Source organism: Octodon degus, unplaced genomic scaffold, assembly GCF_000260255.1.
Source record: "Octodon degus isolate 3935 unplaced genomic scaffold, OctDeg1.0 scaffold00021, whole genome shotgun sequence".
Taxonomy (NCBI): Eukaryota; Metazoa; Chordata; class Mammalia; order Rodentia; family Octodontidae; genus Octodon; species Octodon degus.
Window position 1 is genome coordinate 4,228,614 of NW_004524597.1, and position 25,129 is coordinate 4,253,742.

General features: G+C 40.1%; 1 protein-coding gene across 13 annotated transcripts in view; it reads right to left on the reverse strand.

Moving 5' to 3' along the window:
* Rbfox1 (RNA binding fox-1 homolog 1) overlaps positions 1 to 25,129 on the reverse strand; it is a 365,784-nt gene that overhangs the window by 81,217 nt on the left and 259,438 nt on the right. For all 13 annotated transcript variants that reach the window (XM_023711319.1, XM_004627777.2, XM_004627780.3 and 10 more), the window contains one exon: positions 20,202 to 20,255. In XM_023711319.1, coding sequence (XP_023567087.1) covers positions 20,202 to 20,255 — 54 coding nt within the window. The remainder of the gene's footprint in view (positions 1 to 20,201; positions 20,256 to 25,129) is intronic.

Below are 25,129 nucleotides of genomic sequence, written 5' to 3' on the forward strand. Positions count from 1 at the left end.
AGAATTTCTACATGAATGTCCTTCTCACCTTTGCTTACCTATCCTAATCTTAAAGCTAGAGAAGAGCCACCTTCACTCCCTCTCCCCATAAGCCTGTCTCCTAACTTAGTCCAGGACATACAGGTACAGTTAATTGATTATCCTGGGGGTGTACAGGAGTGTGCTACCTCTGAGCTACATTCCCAGCCCCTTTCACTTTGAAACCAGCTCTAGCCAAATTGCCCAGGCAAGACTCAAACTTTCGACCCTGCTGATTCATTCTCCAAAGTATCTGAGACTGTAGGTATGACCCACCAGACTTACTACCTGATCACTTCTTGGTAGTATGTATATAAAGAATTTAAAAGTTTTGATCAACCTTTGCTAAACTTATATTCTTTCTACTTCATTTTTAAACAATTTATCATAGAGTAAGTCTTCATCTATTCTAATTTCTCCCCAGCACATTGTTAGCAGGTAATCAGCATAGTCATGGGCACTAAGATCAAACAAGCCAATCCTGAGATGAGAGTTGGGGTCTAAAATCAACCAGTGAAAAGTAAATTGCTCACGAGGAAAACATGGAATAAACTGTAAAAAATACTCTTTTAAAAATGCTCATTATCAATATAGGTTCAAGATGACTCTGCAGAAGCCATGCATATGATTTTCTTATTGATAAATATTTTAGAAATTTTTGTTTCTATAGAAGACATAGAAAGCTACCAAGTCATAACTATCTAAGGCAGGACTCTGATGGGTGAATTCAGACAAAGAAACTTCCTCAGAAGTTTTTGTCTCTTGTGCACCCTTGGTTAAAAAAATAAAAATAAAAAATAAACCTTTTAAAATGCTATTTGAATTTTCTTTGAGTGCCTTAATTTTAAGAGAAAAAAAATCATCTAATTATTAAAAAAAAAAAAAACAGAAGGCCATTTCAGTATTATGCAGTTAAAACCCTCAGGTCAATTTTCAATATCCTCAATGCAATTTATTGAAGTCTGCTGGGACACAACACAGATGCCATATAGAAAGCTAAACCCTGGCTAGGCATAATGAAGCCTTCCTAATTCCTCTTACGCTGCAGAGCCTGAGAAATGGGACTAAAATAACTTCTCTGAATGCTCTCTTAGTAGTTTAGAAAAAGATCTTTATGCAAAGACTTTGACCTTTGTAAAACAAAATCTATGTAGTTATACGACTTGGTGTCTATTCTACCTAAAGACATGCACCAATTTAATTTGCAAAGTACTTATTGTATGTTCCTTTAGTACCTTGTGACCTTTGGATTCAGCAAAAATAGAGCTGTAGAGAAGAACATCAAACGTCCACGTAGTCGGGGGGCAAGGACGATAGTGTGTATGTGTTTACAAAAGTAAGCCCGGTAGTCAATAGGGCACAGGCAGTGGTACAAACAAGTGTTCATAAGGTCATTCAAAGCACATCCCAGCACAGCACACATGTAGCCTTTCAATAAACCCCCCGAACTAACTTCTATCTGCTTCAGCCTCCAACAGATGCCATCTATCTCAAATTAGCATGAACCCACATCTACAACTATGGTAATACTCTGAACTTCTTGGACACTCGAGCATTTGCTTATTAAACTTCTTACAAATGAAGTGAGAAAACAGATAAAAATAATACCATCATTTTCCCATTCTCTAGCCAAGGCAAATATCATCAATCCTTGTTAATATTACCCATTCCTATTGGCCCAGGAGCCTCGGAATCGTTCTCAGTATAGCTAATGGACAATTATTACCACTGTGACTAGAGTTTACAGAGGGATTAAACCTTCCTGTGAATCCTGTCTTAGTGTTAGGTTAAACCACATGAGACTAACCTTTTAGGTCAAACAGGACTGTATGTTGACAATTTCATATGGCTTGACTTTTAAAATAATTAATTTTCTCTGTATCCTCAGCATAATTTAAAAGTGACATCCTCTTTTTCCACTCCCCAGGAGTGAATTAACTATTCTTTTTCTGTGTTACTGTTTACTTTTTGAATCTTCCTGGTACAGCCTTTGTCATGATCTGCAACAACTACATCCGGGTCTTCACTATAGAATCCTCCTATGGCAGAACCAAATCTTACTCCTCTCTCTCTCTCTCTCTCTCTCTCTCTCTCTCTCTCTCTCTCTCTTTTAAATCCCTGTACCTAGCAAAATGGCTAACTCTCAGAGATTAACAAATATAGCTGAATTATAATACTTTTGAAAGAACTCTATTTTTGTTTTCTTTGCTAAAAATAGTGCTTTTTCAAACCAACCCTGCTTAAGGGAGCCTTCTTCTTCCAGTTGATTAGAGCTGGAAATTGGCATGTTTAAAGGTCAAAAATATTTACAAGTTAAAACTACAACAGCCACTATCTCTTTCTTGACTTCCAGTGAAACAGGGCATCTGGGCAGCCTCATCATCCATTCCCTGGACTGTTGGCTATATCAGTAATGGCAGAAAGACAGTTTGATCTGGGGATAAGCAGAGTCTGTCACTCTCATACAGAGGACCACAGTCTTCAGTCTGGTAAGATGTACACAAAGACACTGCCAGCAGGATTTGGAATTCTGCACCATGCTGATGGAGATCAAAGCCCTTTCTGCTCACTTGTAGGCTCTCCATCACATAGGAGGACATTGCTGTGCCCAGAAGGGCCTAAGGACACATGTCCTATTACAAACAGGAAGCAGAAAACACAAATTTTTGACTCTTCTACAAACTCTGAAGTGAAGAACCTGGACTCAGGCCAACTGAAATCATGGTCTAGGTTCACGTCCAATGCCTTTGTACATGCTGATTCTGCCCCTAGAGAGCCCTCCTCTGCCCCTAGACCAGTTCCCTCCTCACTCAGCTCTGGCTTCCCTTCTTCCTACAAACTTTTACTCCTATCTTCCTTCCTTTGTGCTTGATTTAAGCATAGCTCCCTCCGCTGATGACACAATGCCAGGAGGACAAGCATCACAACTCGCTCATCTCTCATCCTCATGGGGCCAAGGACTTGGGCTTCACTAGACAGGAACAGCTGATGAGGACATCCAAAGGTCAAAAATATTTACAAGTTAAAACTACAACAGCCACTATCTCTTTCTTGACTTCCAGTGAAACACGGCATCTGGGCAGCCTCATCATCCATTCCAAGGCAGCCAGGCTACATGTCCAAGCAGTAAAACTGCAGTGGTGTTCAGCCGGAAGCAGGACAAGAAAAGCTATTTCACAGTGCGCATTTAGCATCAACTGGGCACAACCCCTGTTACCATCACAGTGAATGTCTAGGTCTTTCTCTACAATTTTTGGCTTCTTAAAAGAAAATAAAATCAGGCTGGGGATATGGCTCAACAGCACAGCACCTGCCTGGCAAGCGCAAGGTCCTGAGTCTGATTCCCAGTACAAAAAAAAAAAAAAATAAATAAAATAAAAATAAAAATAAAAATAAAATAAAGAAATAAACAAACTAAAAAATCAAAAGTGCAGCCCACCAGCTGGGCACTAGGATTCACATCATTACTCTAAGATAAAGGCCAGCAATGGTATCTGGAGATACTCTACCAAAATACATAAAGAGAAGATACAGATGGCACCATCAAGGTGGCTTTATGAAATATCCAAAAGCTGACAGTAATGCTGGGACACCTGTTCCATAAGGTTCTACATGTGTCACATGCCGTCTGGACATACAAAGCCTCTACTGTGCTGGCTAAGTCACACAGACACAGAGCTCCATTCTGGGATCCAGTTTTTCTGATGTCACTCAGCCCAGGAAAGCAGCTGAGGTTGCAAAGTAGGCTGAGAGGAAACCCCACAGGCCTGTGGCCGAGTGGGCACAAGGGACCACTGCAGAGCCTAGTCCTTCTGCCTGAGAGCTCAGCTAGGCAGAGATGGGGCAGCAACGTCACTGTGCTTTTGGCAGTTAGACACTGACTTCTACTGTGTGCCGGGCCTTGTGCTGGGTTCTAGGGCACCTCGACTAAACTCCATAGGCTTTGAGAACAACAACATGGTATTGTTGTTCTCAAAGAAGAAAGAATTGATTCTGAATGCCAAACCCCCAAAAAGGCATGGAGATAAATAAAATCAAATTTAAAAACAACACTTTAGAACTTTAAAAAAAATCATCATCCTGCAGATTAAACCCAAGGCCTTCGCACTGAGGTGCTCATACTTTCTCAGCTCATTTTTGTTTTTATTTCATGAAAACAAGGTCTTGCTGGGATACCCGGTTGCTCAGGTTGGGGTTGAGCTTGCCACCCTTTGCCTCAGGCTTCCACAGTGCTGGCACAACAGGCAGGTGCCACGGTGCTCTAACTTAGGGCCATTTCTATTAGATAAAACTACTATGACTTTGGTAAAAAGGAGTTGAGTATTTCTGCAATGTATTGCTCTTGCAAGTGACAAAGGGAAATAGGTATTCAGTGCTAATGTATTTTGATTTTATATAAAAAAGACTTTTCAGGGGGCCTGCCCAATAGCTCAGTTCTTTAAGTGCCTGCTGAAACAAAGCTGTCAAACTCAGCGTTCTGTAGTTCGAAACCAAGACACTCAAGCTGAACTAGACCTGCTCTGAAGGAAAAGTCAGCCAAAAAAAAAAAAGAATTTTCATTCAATATTTGCCATAGAGTATTTATGTTGCATTTGCCTCCTCCTCCCATAATAAGGGCCAGAGAGGATCAGTCTTTCTCTATAGTTGAAAAGAAAAAAGGAGGCAGAGCAAAACTATGTTATTTATCAAAAGCAGGGCACATTATATAAGGCACATTATAGAAGAAACACAAGCTATTTGGATTGCTAAACCCAATGACTGTCAATGACTTCTTTAAGATTCTACAGTTGTGTACAGTGTTTTATTGAATAATTATTTTTAAAAAATTTAACTAAAAGAAGGAAATAGTCATCAATAAAGGAATCAGTCACTTTCCTGAAGCCTATAAACACTTTTTGTGTGTTTGTGTCACTGGGGGATTAAATCCAGGACCTTCATATTGAGCTCTCAACACTTTATATTGAGACAGGGACCCACAGAGTCACTAAGTTGTTCAGGCTGGGTACGAACTTGTGAGCCTTTTGCCTGAGGGGCTCAGAGTGCTGGGATTACAGGTTCATTCTACCATGCCCGGCTCAAACTTCTTTTAGAATCAGTGTAGTACCTCAGGAAGGGGTAGCAATCCCCCCCCCCATTTGCTCCTATTGCTTCCTAAGTCACCTGAATCCCCTCGAGAACGCCAGAGGTAGGACCCTGGGGCCCACCCTGGTTTTGCTAACTCAGCAGGTCTGGGCCGGAGCCTGACAGCTTGCACATTTAACAAGATCCTTTGTCATAGAGGGACCACACTTTGAGAAATGGTACAAAGCTTCAGCTTCCCAGATCTCAAATCTATGAGCTCTTCTCTTCATTAAATTGGAGGCTGTCAAACTGTCATAGGAGTTTAAGAATCAACTAGAGAAGATGTCAAATGGTGGCACCCTTCTGGTCCCACCCCCAGATAGTCTGATTTACAGGTTCAGAATTCTGCATATTTAATCAATAACCATGTGGTTGCAATGCGCCATATATGGCTTGGAGAAACTTGGGCTCAAGGTCACCTCCACATTCTCAGGAGAAAAGTCCACATAGAATACGTAGACAGGCCTCAAGATTTCTATGGATGAAAATTGAGCAATTATTTTTGTGTTTATCATTTTATGCATAAACATAAAATGTTGTGTTGTTTTTGCTCTGTGGCAAAAAAAAGAAAGAAAGAAAGAAAGAAAGAAAGAAAGAAAGAAAGAAAGAAAGAAAGAAAGAAAGAAAGAAAGGGTAACTCGCTCTTAGAGTCCGGAGGTGGAATGGTGGAATGGAGAGGAATGTGGCAGAAATCGCCACAGCACGATCCTGGAGAGGTCCCTTTTGATTTCTCATCCTGCCAAAGTTATGCATACTCCTACCTCAGTGCGCAGTTCTCAGAAGAAACCAATCCTGTAGACCAACCCTGCTCTGGGACCGTGATCCTCCAGAACTTTGAGAAAGGGAAGTGTTGCTTAAGCCATTGCTACATAAGACCTTGTTGCAGGAGATCTAGCCCTACACCCAGCTAGAACCCTGCTCTGAGCCTCAAGGAAAGCATCCTCTGAGGTGACGGAATGGCACGTGAGAGTGTTCAAAGTGTCCGAAGGCTTAATTTTAACAATTGGTCAGAGCAGTAGATGCACTGCCATCGATCTCTCTCCAACACTATCCCTCACTTTGAACCCATCCCATCATCCTGGCCACTGTCTAAGGTAGTCCTGTAAATCCTTTCAAAAGTCTGCACAAAAGTGTGATAACAAATATGGTGTTTCTGCCATGTGCCATCCAGAGAAAAAGCAGGCCTATCAAATCATTAAGGTGCAGAGTCGTCGACCTTATTCATCAGATTTGCTACTGTGTCACCTCTGAGTCTTCCCCGGAGTCAAAATGGAAGGTAAACTCTTACAATGGACTTGGACCGTGAGGCAGCCATGACAGTAAGACAAGAGACTCTCATAAAAGAAGCCTTCCAGAACTGCTTCAGAGAGGAAAAAGCACGTGTGTGTGTGTGTGTGTGTGTGTGTGTGTGTGTGTGTGTGGTGAGGGAGTACTTTCAGAGCCAGCCAAGGCATTGTGTTATTTTTTGAAAACAATTTCAGAAATTAAGCATATTCTTCAATCATGCCTCACACCAGTATCAAACTTCTGTGAGACTGAGAGGCCTGGGCAACTGCAATAAGGTCCCTGCCAAGGAAGGCGGCTGTTTTCAGTTGACAAATTCATCCAACATTCATTGAGAGGCCCAGCGGACTGTGTATGCTTTTGTAGTTATGCAGTTTTGAAAATCAGACTAGCACTGAGCTAATCCGTGTAAGACTATTTCCACAGTTAATAACTAATGCTTTTACATCCGCCTGAATGATGGGCTTCTCTGAAGGACCATAGTACAGCTTTAAGTACAGGGATGTTTCCATTTAGGCCCAGATGTTCTAGGGAAATGTTGCATGTATATTTAATTCTTATAAATCAAATCATGTTTTAATTGTACCAAGAGATTTCCATATTTAAAGAAGCCCTGAAGCGCATCTGCCGATCATGTAAATAATCCCTCACTCTAATTTATTTTTGTAAGTTTTGACTTTCATAATATTCAAAAAGAAATACAACATTGCTTCTTTCATCTTTTCACTTATTTTGAATTGATTTCAAACTTTATAGAAAAGTTGCAAGAATAATAATACCAAGAATCTCTGTAAAACTTTCTCCTTGATTATTTGCAGTTTAAAACTGTGAATGTCCGATTCTTACCATTTGTCTCCAATCTTTAGGCTAATTGTGGCTTAAAGAAGAAAGAAAGGGAACTTTACAAATGTAAAAATTCCCCACATTTCCTACTGAATGCTTCAGAAGTGGTAGACAACCTGCTAAAAATCTAACTTGGCTTTTTACCTATTCTTCACAACCCTATCAGACAGGCACTATTATTGTATTTCCTAGAGGAGGATATTGAGACAGAGAACTGTAATTGCTTGTCCAAGGTCACAGAGATCTTGTGGTGCTGAATGCAAATCATACCAAGTAGATCCTGGGGCCTGAGATTTTAATAATATTCTTCTAAACCAGGTATTAGCAAACTTTAGCTAAACCTGGCCTCATCAGCATTTTTCTAAGCTCAAAATGATTTTTACGTTTTCAGTATCCTTAAGTAAAGTTTGACTAGAAGACAGCATATTTACTTATTTGTGCCTTCCATATTTTATGCTTCAACAGTAGAGCAGAGTGGTTGCATCAGACCTCATGGCCTGCAAAGGCTAAAATATTTGCTGCCTGCTCTTCATCAGAAAAGTCTCTTGGCCAATGTCCTAATGTCATCTTAGTATTTGGAACAATATTAACAATAATTATTCCTCTTGGGATATCACTGTTCCTTACCTAGGTAGCTATCATTGAAAATTTCAGAGAATATCATGCTATCAGTAGAATCCAAAAATTTTTTAAAGATATCTTTTAAAAAATGTGTGCTCCAAATTTCTTTTGAACTCATTGAAACAACTGGAAATAAAATGATCCCATGGAGTATTTGTGGATTTCTAGTGAATCAGCTACAATGAAAAGAAAGAGAATGAGCTTTAACACCTAAGGTTTGTTTTATCAGTGTTGTAAGTTTGCATACGGTAAGGAAGAGCCAGCATTCTCAAACTATTATGCTATCACCTATCCTCTCGGGGCTTCAAGTTGGCTTTTAATCTAGTTGGTCTGGATTAGGGGCTGAGATTTTGCATTTCTAATAAGTGGCTAGGTGATCCTGGTACTGGTGCTGTTAACAAACCTGAAATATTATAAATCCTATATGCAGCCTCAACCTCAAGTAATACTGGAGTTCTGAATATTGAGATGGCACTGGGGCTCTGCCATGGCACCAATTGCATTCTATACATTATAATTTTTTTTTTTACTTACTACATCAAAAAGGAAGTTAAAATCCACAGGGGGAAGCTTATTAGAAAAACTTTCATTGTTCCAGCTGTATGTTTCTCCAAAGTTTAAGCTTCTCAGGAAGCTACTTCAGCTTATGAGTAGAGATACTTGGTCCTGAGGTGGTGGAACCCAGGAGTCATCGCTACCCACCAGCCTCCTTTCAATAAAGCCACCTCTAAAATGCCTGAAGCTGCTTTCAGGCTCAAACACCTGAGTCTTCCAGGCTAAAGATGTTAACTAGGATCTCCTACTCACATTTTAGAATCTGTGGCTGTCTTTAAAATGCAAGAAAGGGCCAGGGATATAACTCAGGAGCTCAAGTGCCAGTCTGGCAAGCATACTGTCCTGAGTTCGATTCCAAGTACAAAAAAAAGAATCCTATAAGAGGAGCCTCCAAACAGAATGAATCTTGTACAGACAAGAAAAGCCTGTTTGCAAGATGGAAACGAAACAGAGTGGAGAAATATAGGTCAGGTGAACAGTGAACCTTTCAGTCACTGCGGTGTAGCTGAGAAATCATAGCCTCATCAATTTATTTTCTAGCCTCTCTAACTGTAAGATATTTGATGTTGGGGAAGCCATGAGGCATCTTAAAACTTCAGTTATACTTGCAAAATAAGGACAAAAATGTATACTTCATAAAATGTAACTAAGGATAGCACTTTTTTTTTTATTTTAGAGAAGGGTCTACAAGGTGTTCAGGGTCTCACCACTAGATTGGATTCACAGTGATCCACCTGTTTACAGCCTCCTAAGAGCTGGGATTACAGGTATGTGCCACCATGCCCAGTCTTAATTGCCATCTCAGCGTGCCCCGGGGGCGGGGCTGGCAGGGCAGGCCTGGGGATAGAACCCCCATCCCTGAGCCTGATTGCAATTACTTAATCCATTGAGCTATTTGGCCAGCTCTAAGGATAGGACTTATTATGAAAGTGTTCGGCAAACAGTAGATAATAGATGCTCTAGGTGGCAAAAACGCTAATAATTGTTATTGAAGATATCAAAGTCTATCACTTTGAAGACTTTGTTCCTTTCAGCAAGGATTGGAACAGAGACATAACAAAGTGTTTGGTCTCTAGCATAAAGCTAGGTGCAATCAACAACAAGAGGAAGAATATGAATTAATTGGAAACACACGTGACTGAGGAAGCAGAGAGCCGGGCCTCACGGTTCTGGTCCACTCTGCTGCTCCGCAGGGCTGCTTAGGGTGACACGGGGAATTCAGGACTCAGCGCACTTGGGACTCAGCCTCTCCGATCTGCAGCACAGCCTCTAGTTACCTTACAGTGGGCCACAGCGCACTTACCTGTCCCACAGCTTGCTCCTAAAGTAATTTCAGTTTTCGGTCTCTACTTGGGAGAAAAAAAAAATCTAGAATTGTTTAAAAGCTGAAATCGGTGCATTTTCAAGTCGCTGAAGTGAACACAGAGGCTCCTTTCTCCCTTCTCCCTTCTCCCTATCTCCTTGTAGAAATAACAAGCTCTAGAGTCTAAAAATAGCCCAGAGCCAGGCTCCCTGTTTTCTCCTCTACACCCTCCAAGCACTAGCACAGAACTTTATTTTAGGAGGGAGTAGACGTCTTGCAGAAAGTTGATGGAACTCATCTTGCCTTGTCACGCTATGCCTCACCGATTAGGTTTAAAATCCTGACCCTACTTCTAGTGAAAGCAGAAAATATACTTCACCTATGAATTTCTCAAAAAGTAATTGGATGTTTTATTTAAATATGCACAACACAACACGCGACTCACACACACACACCGCTATAGGCTGAAAGCAAATAAAATACTTCAGCTGGTGAAAATTATTTTCAAAAACTACAGAGAACTCATACAGAGGGTTTCAACCTTCACTGTGCCACATGTACATCAAGCAAATACTAAAAATGCAAAAACAGATTCATTTCTTGTGTCCAGAAAATATCGGTGACATTGGGGTGTGCATGTCTTGAAATGATAAAGGGCTTAATACAATGATCAGGGTACATCGATTAACCTTTGCATCAGATTTAAGTACGTAACCCATTAGCTAATTTAATCTCCAAAAAAATAACAGCCGCTGGCATTATTCTTTGAATAATCCTTGTTTAGTTTCTATAATGGTATACAATTTAATGAAAAACTCATTAGAAGGTAGCATACGGCATAATTAATTCTGCCTGGTTCTTTTGGTGTGAATAGCTAATGCAGATACCGAATTCCATTTTCCACCAGCTTTATTAATTTTTCATAAACCAATATTGCGACTGTAATGGGTTGTAACACTTCCACAGAAGTTGCAGAAATGCATTAATTGTCATCAGTGTAGTTAATCCCAGCAGGATTTTTGCCATTTGTGAGGCGGTTCTTCAACACTCCATTTTCCAGAGACAATGGGGCAGTTTTGCTTTATACTTGGAGAATGAGTCTATACACACAATCAACATGAAGGGTATTAAGCAATATTTGGTGAATTCGTCTCTACTTACACAGCCATTTAATTAATTGGGAAGATGATAGTTATGCAATTTGGAAGGAAACATTAGAGTTGGAAGCAAAGCATGTTCAGAATTAGATAGTTTGTGATCAAATAGCAATATAAGTAAAATATGTAATTTTTAAAAATCACATCATGTTTGAAATCTCTGGTGATTTACTTTCCTCGAAAAAGATTTACACTAATGCTAAAGTTTTCATGGACTTTTAGGAGTTTAGTGATGTGAAATTTAATTTGGGCAGCTATTATGTAACAGGTGTAGCCTTATATTCTGGCGGGCTTCACTCAGCCCTGGGTTAAAGCCCTTTTGACAAGTCTGTCTTTGCTCTGAGCAGAAATGTAGGTGCTAACTTACTACCAGACAGTTTTGCCTGTTTGTTTTTATTTATGATGTCTATTATTTTTTAGAAAACCTTTTCATTGCTGCTAACCACTCAGAGGATAAATTCCAGAATCTCGATCCCTATATTTGGTATTTTCATGTCGTTTGCAACCTGTCTGTAGACGGTACTCTCTGATCTCAACAGATCAATATTTCTCAGCCTTTGGAAAAAAAAAACCCTTCACTTGGCTCAGAAATTCCCATCAGTAGATAGCTGGTAAAGATCAAGCATATATATATATATATATATATATATATATATATATATATACATTTCTCAATGGATTCTAAAGATAAAGGTTGAGAAGTGCCTTGAGGCTCTACCAACCTTATCCTTATTCAACTTAACAATGATTTGTTCCTACTTTCTTGGCAAGTAAACTCTTACTTATCCTTCAAGACCCAATTTCCAACATCCTAGTGTAGAGAAAGTTACTAGTGTTTGTGTATCCCTTAAGGAGGGGCAGGCATCTTTTTTTTTTTTTTTTTTTTTTTTGTACACCAAGTTTATGTTTTACACTTTTTCTTTCCTGTTGATGTCTGAAGATAAGGTCTAGGCTTATCTCTGTAACCTCAGCCCTAGCACAGAGCCTACTTTTCAATAGTGTGATACTGTAGTAAAAGATCAGTTAACAAAATAAGTGACAGGTGTCGATTAATACATGTTTTCTTTCTTTGACTCTGTCCTGATGCAAATCGCACACCAGAAGGATCTTAGGTAAGGTTATGGGTTCAGGGAGTGTGCTACTTCTAAAATAGTACTTTTCACTTAAAAAAAAATCTAAACTAGTTGCTTTGTATTTATTAAATCTGCACTCTCCCAGCTATTATCAACAAAGTAGGGCCAGTGTTTCTGTACACCCCACGCACTAAGAATGGCTTTCATATTTTTATGTGATTAGAAAAAGAAGTAACAAGTGTTTTGTCAAAGGATGTGAAATTTAAATTTCAGTTCCCTTAAAGTTTAGTGGAATATAGTCTTTCTGGTTTGTCAATGCACTGTGTGTGGTTACTATGGACCCTGGTGACAGAACTCAGTGGCCGTCAGGGACGAAAAGGGCTAGAATGCTGAAAACTTCTAGCAGCTGGATCTCAGCCAATAATAAGCTGGCTACTACTGAGTTCAGCTTTCTCTATGTTTCTAGAATACAGTAACTTGGTGGTATGACTTGGTTTTACCACCACCAGCAGCAGCAGCAGCAGCAGCAACAACATCCTCACCATCTTCATCATTAGCACCATTGCTATATAACCTAAGTTTACAATTGTCATCTGTTTTCTTTCTGTTGTGCTGGGTAGGGTTAAGTCAACAGGCCTGGTCTACCTCAATCCCTGCACACTTTCCAAAGTGTACTTCCAACTGATGCTTTGCCAACTCCTGGGAAATGCACTCTGAACCCTGACAATATTCTTTTTCTGGTAAGGCTGATTTTGTGAGCTGGAGATCTTGTGTTGCACGGTACCAGTTTGATCAGATGGTTTCTGGTAACAAGGTGATTTATGGTGAATGTCTGCTTCTGCTAGGGTGTGGGGAATGGACTGAGGTTTGAAAGTCAAGGTCAGTATACACGGGTAAGATGCCCCTACAGTGGAACCCTGGTAAGTGCCGTGCACCAGGCTCAGGGGAGCTTGGTTGTTTGACAGCAACTTTTATGTGTTGTCACGCACCACTTCCATGAGAAGTGGAATGACGTGTATGACACGCCACAGTAGAGGATCCCAGGAGCCTTTTGTAGTCTCTCCTGCTGCTTTGCCCTTTGCTGATTCCTGTTCTACATCTTTTCTTGCCTCGACACTTTGTGCCTGTGACTTGCACCACCTTTCTGCATTCTCTGGGTCCTTCGAGTGAACAACTAAACTTGGATGTGGCCTAGAAGACACTCAACATGAATCAAATAAAGTTGTTCCCTTCTAGGGTCAAAAGGTCACAATAAAGGGCCCAGTCAAGCAAAGAGCTGGTTGAATGTCCCTCTGTAAATTCTCTGACCATCACTGATAGCTACAGCTGCTCTTGTGTCACTGATGGCAGCAGCTGCTAAGGTATGACAGTTGGTAAGTAAAAATGGGCAGGTATTTTTATTACTTCTTATCTCTCCTGTGCGCTAGGAAAGAGCAGCTGTGGAGGGCATACCGTTGTCTGCTTTTACAGAGTAAGCAACATACCAAGAGGGTGAAAAAAAAAAAAAGAAAAAGAACTGATTTAAATAAGGGAGAAAGGCCTTTATATAATTATCACATACTTTACAAAATTTCCCATAAGACCACGGTTTCATCAGCTCTACCATGAAAGGTGATGTGCTGATTTCTACAAGGAACTGGGGAGACAGGAAGTGGCCAGCATAGCACAGGTCATGAGTGAAGTACCCTGGATTAGTTTATTATTTTTGATATTTGAAAGCTCTTGATATACTGAGAGCAATAGTCTCAAAGTCTCCAAGTGAAATTTATCCACAGCCAGATATTTGAACCTCATTCTCCTCCCATGGCCTAAAGGGGAGGGGTGGGCTTTCTATACAAGGAAAACAATGCCACTCTCTGCCTTTGGCTGTGGGGGTGGGGACACTCCTTGTCAGACTTCCCAAGCAACAGAAAGAGAAGCAATTAATTTAGGAAATGCAATTTTCAGCATATAAGCAAGTACTGATCCTATCTGAAGATCTAAAATCCCCACAGGCTCCATCAAAGATGAGCTGCATTCCCTCCTCGGGACATGGAAGGACGCAGATAAAAATTAAGGCCAAATGTGGGCAGGAATGAAATAAAATCTGATAAGACAGATGGGGGAAGGAAAAGAGAGAAACAAAGTGAATTGCAAGTGAAAGGGGAGGCAAAGGTAAACAGATGTACAAGATAAACTCTTTGAAGTGGAACATTTCCAGGCTGAAAATCCTTTGCTCGGGGACTTAAATCTGGACTCTCCTGTTCCAGTTCACTGAAGTGCACTACATTTGATTTTGGTACATGTGTAAATTATACAAAACATCACAGAGCCAAAGGTCATTGTGCATAAGGGACTGCTGCTCACATCCGTTGCTCTGATCACAGGGTGGGAGCACAGGAACATCAGGGCCAGACAGGCTGTGAAGGGTGCAAGTGGGAGCAGGTGTCTTCCACTTCCGTGCTGTCTCTTCCAGGTTGCCTAGAGCACATCCCCAGTGGCATGCTCTGTACTCAGGCTTCTGGCAAACATTATTACCTAGAAGCTATGGTTATTGTGGGTTCTGGACAATGCTACTTTTAAAAAATGTTGCTGTATTTAAATGGCAGGGGAGGAACTGGAAAGACACCATGCAAATGTGTGAATGAAAGGTACCCTCTTAACTACACTGGACACTGTGCCAGGCAAGCAGGATGCACAATGGTACAGGTAGCCTCCAGATATCTTCCTTTGACCAATGCTGAAATGAATCATGAATCATAACGGCCCCAAACCCATAAAAACCAATACCTTGGTGCACATAATCTAAGGTCAAATATAGTTGCCCTTTTGAGATGAGCAATCATGGAGTGCTGTATCCAACTTCTTCATTTCTAAACTTCATCTTAAGACCCCAATCCACTATCCCATCACCTGACTGATATGGAGTCATGTGGTCCATAGCCAGCTTCTCCCTGATGTGAACATAATCCCGATGCCTGGTGATCACTCTAATCCCTCTCATTTATATTTTATTTGACAGTCTGTGAAGGTCTCACTCACTCAGTATTATACCTGATCCTCCACAGAACCCCAGAATAAACCTCGTGCAAAACCTGACTACTTTTCAAATGGGACTTTGCACCCAGACATATTCTTCTTCTAGTACCTGTTTTCAACTTATTCCCCTCTCAAAGTTAGACATTTTTATTTTCAGCAGATGTGTCCATTCATAAATCTTTTCTCCCCTCAATAGTAATAATAATAATAATAATAATAATAATAATAATAATAAATCCAGACCATTGTTCATCATCCCCTTTAAGGATTTTCAGGTTGATTTCCCCTGCTGCTCTCTGCTTTTGGTCCTGAGTGTGTATGTGTTGTGGGGATCCTACTGCATCTTAAGTCTGCATTTATTAGCTCTTCACCTTTCCCCCTATTGATCATGTCTCATGAGTAATCTAACTCAATTCCAATTTTCCTTTGCAGGTGGGACGCTCTCTAACCACAGACATGAGTTATGTGTGCTCAAGTGGTACATTTTATTAATCTTGTTAAGCTTTGCCACCTTTTACCCCATGGATGGAATATTTAATCACAGAAATGAGTTGGCTGGTGTGGTCTCCGGAGCAGGGGAGCTCTGCAGTGTGTATCTTATCAGCTGTTGAAAAGCACATACGTTTGCTGTTGGCAGTGCCATGCCGACAACTTGGTGCAACCTTCTGTTATTTACTTTTATTCCATTTTGCTTATTTATGAATTAAAGGTTCCTTAAATCAAAAGTTTTCTTGGGTAGATATCATGGTTATCTTCCAAAGCTACTACTTTTTAAAAAGTCTTTCGATCATAAGGCATAGCAGGGGCCAGGGAGATGGCTCAGTGGAATAAGCACTTCCCTGGCAAGCACAGGGTCCTGAGTTCAATCCCCAGGTCTGAAAAAAAAAAAAAAAAAAAAAAAAAGGCATAGCAGCTTCTTATAATTACAGGGGAAAATGTAAGGATCCCGTATCAGAACTTTTTATCCAGATTGTTAGGAGTGCTCTTGTTAACTACCCCAAATAGTTTGAGGTATGCTGTGGGTCAAAGATACCTTTAGTACCCTACTTTTTACTGTTTTCAATTTTATTTTAACTTTAAAATGGTATGGCCATACCCATGAGCCAAAGTCTTCAAAACTCACTTCAACTTTAATTGACTTATCAATCATTTGTCTTGAGACTGAGCCTTTAGGGGTCTGAAGATGATTAGACTTAGTAAAATAATCGATGCTGTTAGCTTTATAGGAAAACGCCCACCTGTCTTTGCAGAAGATTTATATATGTTCATGAGATATGCTGATTTGTATATATCTGCTTCTCGAGGCTGTATTGAATGCGAATTTTAAAAAGCCCATAGAAGAATGACTTGAGAATTCAGGGAGAAAAACCATGCAAAATGAAAGACATTTTGCAACAGCTTTCTAAGCGCTTCCCTTCAAATGTGCATGTGTGTGAGAGCAAATGTCATAATTTATCAAAGCAAATGAATACTGTTCAGCTAGTAATTAAAGGTCCTCATTAAGAAGTGCAACTGCCTTACCCATTCCTTCCCTGCGTTAGCAATAAAAATGCACCAGGGGCATTGAAAGGTTATATACAAAAATCAATAACTTGCCATTTTATAATTAAAAGAGAAAATAAATGTTAGGGACAAGTCCACTAAATTAGGAAAATTACCTTTAGGAGAGATTGAAACTATTGATTTTAATTTACAAAATATGTGAACTTTTCATGCCCCATTCTGAGAGACAATTGAAGGCTGGGTTGTTAATTCTGCATAAGCTTCAGAAAATCAATAATTATGCTATGGGAATATTATGAAATTTGTCATTAACAGTGTCGTATATATAGAAGTGACTAAGAAGTCTGGCTTTCTATCTTAAGCAGATACAGGGTTGGCTTCTACAATATCCAAAGCAAATCAATGACAAGGTCTCCATTCCAGCTTTGAGGCACATTTTGACGTGCAAGATGAATCCAGACTATTTCTAGAGCTGGGAAAATTTAAAATGCTTTATAAATTTTTAGTCATGGACATCTAGATGGAGGACATTAAGAATTAGGCCTGGATATGGAAATAAATTTATTCTACATATGTCTTTATATCTATTCATCCTATAGTTTTGGATTTTTAGCAACCTTCATTCTTAGTGTTTGTGAGCTTTAATGTATTTTGAAGAAACTGTGCTACAATGTTGAAATTGTAGTGCTGTTTCTCTACACTTGTGAGTATCACAACACTATCTGTCTATACCCACAAATATACAGGAGAAGGAAAATATCTAGTTTTTTATGTTAATCCAGATATCAGCAGCATATGGCACGGATATTCAGGGGTTTTTTTAGCTAAGCCTTATTTCCCTATGCTCCAAATTTTCCAGATTTAATTTCTTGGAAGAACACCTAGAAATAGTTGTGATTGTTCAGGGTTACTAAAGGCTTTCCTGACACAACCAATTAGCAAAAGTTAAGATGGGAATGATTGTGGTGACTGGAAAAACCCAGAATGATTTTGTTGCTTCCTTTATTTTTCTGGTTTGGGTATGAGACAGTGTGGTGCAGCCAGAGGAAGTGATGGCATTGAAAAAAAAAAGAAGTGGCATAACCTGGTCATAAAGCACTCAGGCACCAAGACTTGACTTCAAAATCTGACCAGCCAGCACTGGGGAGATAGCTCGGCAGTCTAAGGGCCTGCCTGGCAAGCATAAGGACCAGAGTTCAATAGCTGGTACCACATTCTGTGCTGGCCCCAGAAGCCCAGGTGCCAAGCCAGCCACCCAAACTGGGTGTGATGGTGTACTCTGGTATTCCCAGCGCTGAGGAGACTAAGAGAGGAGGATTGCTATGAGTCTGAGCTACATAGTGAGATCCTGTACCAAAATAAAGAAAAGAAAAACTCTGACTGAATTTTTACCAGTTGTAAAATCTTAGGCCACTTATCTACACATTTTCTACCTTGGTGTCCTTACTTGGAAGTTTTCTTCAAGGATTTAATCTATTAACTTGTGCAAAGTGCTTAGACTAGTGCCTGCCCATTGAAATTGCTCGGTAAATATTAACTCTTGTACCTTCCTGTCTACAGTGTTGGAACCTCACTGCCAAGGCTAGGCCCCCAGTTAACTTGAGTAGCTGTTCTCAAAGGAATGCAGATTAATTTATCTGTGTTGGGTAAGTCAGTCGTAATGTCCCATTAACCATTCATAAACATGCATTTAGGATTGAAGTCCTGGGTACAGGAGACTTTTGCTATTTTCCTGGTGCAGGGAGCCAAGGAGACCAGTAAAGCCCTGCACAGGACAGAAAGATGCAAGCTCTTCCCTGACAGTCCTCACACTGGCATCAACTTCCCTACAGGTAGACTTCCTGTTTCTGGTTCTTCACCCCACCATGTTGGGGAGAAAGTCTGCACACCGAGGCAAGCCCCCACTGCTGCACAATAGAGAGCATGCATCTCCTTAATCCAGCTACTGTACATCACAGGTTGCTCCCACAGACACACTGAAGCTGCGTGTTTTAGCATTTGGGGGACCTGAAATACCTGCCACTTTCCATGTGCTCCCCCAACAGACCACCATGCCCTGCTCCAGAAATTAACTCCCCCCATGCTGAGGACTACTAAACTAGTCCTCCTAGGAATTAAGTAGTCTCTTAGTCCAATAGAATGCTCAGAAATCAGTAGAATCATCTCTCAGCTAATTTTTACCTCATGGCAGAAAAGTAGAGCATCAACTCATTCATTTTTATTTATGAATGTTTATATGCTGCCGACTATTCTTCCTATATTAATCCCTTCAACTGTAATAAAATCTTATGAGCTGCTTATTATCACTATCTCCATTTAAAAGCTGAAAAAAACTGAGGCACAGAGAGGATAAGTAACTTGTCCAGAGTCACACTGCTGGGAAGCCAGGATTTCAGCTTGGGCTGTCTGGGTACAGGTTCCACGCTCCTCACTAGGCTGGGTATCCTCCAGGTGGGTTTCATAATATAATCTTGGGAAGTCCCAGAGTTATATTCATCCTCCCTCATAAGAAGCAACACAGCTACTACAATGCAAGGTCAGCGGGATGGCGGGGGTGGGGTGGGGGAATCCCTGGACTTAATCCAGGATTCTGCTAAATAAAATTCACATGTGAAGAACACATGCAAATACTGCCTATCTAAATCCAGAACTCCACCAGTGTATGGAGCCTTCCCAGATTTACCAAATTTTTAATTTTTGTTTTTTCATCTCTTTTGGAGGGGGTGGTGTGTGTGTGGCCAAGCTAAGCTTCATAGGTTCTTCTTGGACAAATGCTTTGTATCAGGAAGCCAACAGAAGTTAGGCATCCCAGGAAGAAACAAACAAGAGACACAACTTACCGTCAAGAGATGGCTAAGTGACGGGGTCTAAGGTAAATTGGTTATTTATTTCTCCTTGTTCAAAAGCAAGATCCCCATCAAAGAAAGGCTCCTTTTCCATACCTATGTGGCTATGCTAGGGTTCTGGATGCTCACTGCAGTCTGCTTGATGATGAAGAAGGCGTGAAGCAGTAGGGACAGGACAAGCTGAGCACATCAAAGTAGGAAATCTCGGATTCTGGTGCGTCTAGATTGCCCTCTCCCCAAATTGGGTGCCTGAGTTTTCTAATGGCAGGGTGTTTGGTGCTTATAGGCAGAGAAAAGGTAGGGAGAGAGATACATCCTTGAAGGCAAAGTGTAGAGAAGAGGAATTGCTAAGGGAAGTGGATGAATAAAAAATGAAAGACAACTTAATTTTCTCTCCTTCTTAAAATAGGACTTCTCTTGGCACCTCCAAGTCACTGCCATGTTATTGGAATAAGGAAGTCAACTCTGCTTTTCTAGGAAAAAGAAAACGCAACCAACCCCAAATGAAAATGTGTAACTAAAAGATACCCAGGCACACTGAAATAAAATGGGCATGAGCCGCTCTCCATTTGTTCAATATAATAATATTGAACAAAGCCTCAATGCTTTTTTAGGGCAAGACCAATGTGAAATGTCACAGGCAATAGGACTCAGTGCATACCCCGCAGTGTAAGGCATAGGATTCCCCCTTAGTTTTTAAAGGGCTTAAGACTTTCTTGGTTTTGCCCAAAGAAATCATTCAGAAGTTGTTAGGACATGGAGTCACATGGCTTAGGTTACTTTACAAAACTCATTACATAGAGGCAGGCAAAGCACACTGAGAAAGGACTAAGGCTGCATGCACTGAGATACCCCTTACCTGCATAGAATTCAGGACTGTATACCGCACCCACAACAGGGTTCAATTTCCAGCCTTAAAACAAAGGTACAAAAACATTGTTATCACCTTTGATTCAGCAACTTGTGTCACTGCAAAGTAACTACATGCAGAAAATGTTTGACAACTATACATAAAAAACAGATGTATGCCTTTCTTTGATTTTCTGTCAATGTGAGGTAATGAAATGGAAAGTACTGACCAGCTACAGGTGAACCATTTCAAAATGATATAATTAATTTTATGCTGTATCAATATTTTTAGAGCCAGTATAATAATTTCAGTTTTGTCTTAGTTCATATATTGCTGCTAGATAATTTATCACATGTACTTTCACATTAAATTTACAATAATTTGAAAGCTTGCATAAACAAAATTCTTTACAGGAACACATTTCAATGATTACCATTCCTAATTATGACCCAGAGATACCAGAAAATTCTGCACTGCTTTATGCATACCAAAGAAAATGGTATTTTATCCCCTAGAGATTTAGTGTGGAATATACTTTAGTGCATTCAGGAACTGTAAAATTTCTTCATCAATGCATGATACATAAGATAACTTTAAATAACCTGCCTGTAAGACTAACAGAATCTGGTAATTTTTCAAATGCTCTGCAAATGAAGTTTTCTTTAAAATGAATGCTGGCCCTTCCGAAACTTTTACTCAAGAAAAGAGTATGCCAGAATATTCACAAACAGAACCATGGAGTTTATTGAGGGGACACTCAGTAAAGATTAATCATGCCATAGGGCAGGTGACAGTTTTGTGCTCCTACTGGAGAATCATCATGAGAATACCTAATACGGAGCTCTCGGAAGACAATGGAGGGTTAGAACAGACGGTTGCTGTGCTTCTGGGCTCTGGGTCCTTAAACATAGGTTTGCATATTAAAGGATCTTTAATTATGGTTTCTTAGAAAAGGCAATGGTAAAATTCTGTATGGGAGGGAAGGTGTTTCTCACAATGAGAATTTTCTTAGGTAAAAGTCTAGATGGGAGGGAAGGTGTTTCTCACAAGGAGAATTTTCCTAGGCTTTCCAGAAGAGAGCTGTATGACTTCCCTCCCCACCTAGTGATGTGCTTCTAACAGGCTCTGAGCTGTGTGCTGAGACCCACCAAGGAAGAGAGAAGCTCAGGACTCCACAGATAGGTCCCAGGATTCATTACAATTTAAAATGCTTTAAAACTTGGTAACAGTGTTTTGTTTCCAAGAACTCTGAGTTCCACCTTGGGTAAGAATTTCATTTCCCGGGATGACTTCCAATAGGGTTTTTCAAAGTGTCGTATTTGGATTACCTAGGAGGCAAATTAATGGAATTCCTAGGTCCTCTTTTAGACTGACACAAAGAGATTCTGAGAATTACTGACCCCCGCGGTTTTTAATACTTCATATTATATTCTGAAATTCCACCACTTCCTAGGAAAAAAAAAAGTCCAATTCCTGAGGTCATGGGACCAATGTCCACATTTCAAGTTATTTGGAGTCTAAAGGAAAAAAAATAGAGCAAAGTAGCTAAAATCAAAGCTTTAATATTTAACTTTCTAGTCCTTTATAGAAATTTTGAATGTGTAAAATAAATCTACCTGGAATAATATTAAATGAATAAGTTATTCAGTTATTATTTCTCTTTTCTATCTCTTTGTTTCCATCTTATATCTACTTATACTTCTGCTTATTTTACTGGCAGTGGAGGTGGGGTTTTACTCACATCTTTCAACTCAGGCTTTGTTTCTTATACACATCCTTAATTCAGGGCCTCCCTTAAAGATTTCCTTTTGCATATAAACCTGGGGCACACTATTAATTTTAATGTAGCTCACAATGGTTTAAATTATGCAAATGATCTTTTATTTCCTCAAAGAAACAGATTTCTCAGATTTGCCTAGAAATCACATTTCTGTTCTCTGTCTTTATCTTTTTCATTTTTGGGGAGGCAAAGAAATATCTACCTGTCTAATCACCTCTTTATCATCTATTGCCTCTCTCTCTCTCTCTCTCTCTCTCTCTCTCTCTCTCTCTCTCTCTCTCTCTCTCTCATCACAGTTTACCAAGTCTGCTCAAGGAAAATTATCACTCAGCATAAAAATAACACAAATTAACTGTACTTTCTCATCAATTGAACCTTGCCAGTTCATGTCTGCAAATATTAACTGAAGAAATATTTTTAAAGGTCTTCTTTAATAGGAATCTTTAGCTGGAAAAGGGACTTCTTTGATCGTTCAGTGCAGGTATTTATCCTCTTCCTACCCCTAACCCTTTCTCCTCAACAAGGTTCTCCACTCTCACTGGACAGAAACGAAGTCCTTTCAAAACTGCACAGCTACCATAAAAACTCAGTGTTGCCTCTCTTCACCCCTTTGGAATCTGATCCTGACCAAGTCTTTTGTCTTTACTGAATGGCATGCCATCCACTTGCTTTATTCAGAACAAAGTTCTTGATCAGTAGTTCTATGATTTATCCTTTACTTTCACATCCCATAGACAGCCATTAGAAAATACTCTGTGTTAATCCCGGAGAAGTCTTCCCTTCTCCACTGGCATTATGTCAGGGAAGAACACTCTCCTCTCAAACAAGTCAAATAGCAAAACACCCTAACTCTTACCACCTCCTCTTACCCTATATTCTTCTTCCCTCTGCATCCATTTTTTTAATTTTTAAAATTAATTAATTAATTTATTTATTTATTTGGTACAGGGTCTCCTTACACAGCCCAGACTCATAGTGATCTTCCTTTCTCAGCTGCCCCAGCACTGGGATTACTAGGGTGCACCACCACTCCCAGTTTTAGTGGCCGGCATGGCATGTGGTACCAGGGATCGAACCCAGGTTCTGTGTTTGCTAGGCAGGCACTTAGAGCACTGAACTAGCTCCCTAGCCCTACATCTAGTCTATTCACAGGGCTGAAAGGATTCCTAAGAAGTAAGCTAAACATGCCATTCTGCTACATGGAATACGATCACTTACTTCTAAACTTAGATTAATATGAAATTCCTTCTCTTGACCAAGAAATTCACACAATTCAAACCTTGTCTATTTAGTTTGTACTTCTATCTCCTTTCTTCAACCTATAGTGACACTGGTTTTTCTAACACTAAGGGGTACGCATTCCTATGATGAATATGATCACTATGTATACTTAAATGTACCTAAAAAATTAATTAAAGAGCTCCACACCCTTCCTAGACTCAGGCCGCCACTCTCTCTGCTTGGAGAACTCTGCCAAACTGTATGAGACTGTCTTGGTGATACAGAGAGTTGCAATTCTTTCCAGAACATGTTATCGCCTTGCCTTCCCTTGGAGTTACTCTTTGATTCAATGTGATTCAATATTTGTCCATAGCGGTTAACACTGCCTAGATATGCCTTCTTTCTTGCTTTGCTTGCTTTTGTTTTTTATACCACTCTTCTTCATTAATATTTATGGCAAGAGTGGGCAGACAACTTCTGTCGGTCATGAATCTCCAGAACTTAGAGCTGTGTTTGGCAAACATCAGATGGCCCATAAACATTTACTTGGTATTATTAAAGGAATGGAAGGAATATGGAGCTTTTTCTAACAGACTCATTGTCTTTTGACTAGGATTCTGTTTCCTTCCAGCCCCTAAAGACCTGCTTCCTGATAGAAAATATACAGCTCATGAGAAAGGATCCTGTTGTAGATGACTGACTTCCAGGGAAAGACAATGAGATTCTAGCCCTTGAAAATCACCTCTGCTCAGACTTGTTCAGACTTCCAGACTTTCAGTAGGCTCAGGTAAATATATGCAAATCAGATGTAAATGAACTCACAGTTTTTGTGACTCTTCTAGTACATGGAGGAGACCCTTGGGATAACCTTGCTGGAGATAGGAGCCTGCATTGTCAGGAAGATGGGCAAAATGATCCCATTTAAAATTACTTAGGCAGTTTTTTGTTAAGTCCCCAGGCCTTGAAAATTCATAGATTTTGATCAAGGACATTAAGCCAAACAATGAGGCTTACAACAAAAAGAGAACAGCTGATAAAGCCCACTACCTCCAGACTCCCAGAGCCCCCCAACAGCAAAGCAATGGAGCAGAGCTCAGCACACAGGGTCTGGCTGAAATCAGACACAAAAGCAGTGTGAGGAGAGCCAGTAAGACAGCCTCCAGGGGCTACTGCATCCGAATCAGCACTCCACTCCCCAAAGTGAGCTCGTCCAAGGTCACATGCCAACCTTCTTGAGGAAAAACACTGGCCAAGGGGCTGGGGAAATAGCTCAGTAGAATAAGTGCTTGCCTGGCAAGCACAAGGGCCTAAATTCAATCCCTGGTTAAAAAAAAAAAAAAAAAAAAAAAAGAAAGAAAGGCCAAGATTCTTAGTGCTAACTACTGTGATAGTGGGTGTTCAAAAGCACACTAAGCCCAGTCCTTGCCTTCTCTAGGGTTTTGTTGGGCTGGCTATCAAAGAAACAAGTTCCAGAAACTAACCTTAATGCATTGCAGGGGTTTCAAAACTGGAGACACATGCTTTCTAAAGACATGTACTAAGGATGCCAGCGAACCAGCTTGTGAATAGTGTAGGAGGCAATATCCAAATGCCAGAATGAAGAGAAGGTAATTACACATTGTTTGCTTATGTGTTTGATTTTGGCTTACCCAGTATATTTTTTTGGCAATATGTGTTCAGACCCAAAATTTAGATTTTATTTGAAATACATAATTTGAGGTATTGTAAGTATGGGTAGAGATGACACATTTCGGTTAGGAATCCTCACAGGTACTTTCATTCCAGGTGACCATAGGCTATTCCATATAACTTCCCAGTTAATAACAATCATCACTGGTCCTTATGATTCTTTATCTTCTTCTTCTTCTTCTTCTTCTTCTTCTTCTTCTTCTTCTTCTTCTTCTTCTTCTTCTTCTTCTTCTTCTTCTTCTTCTTC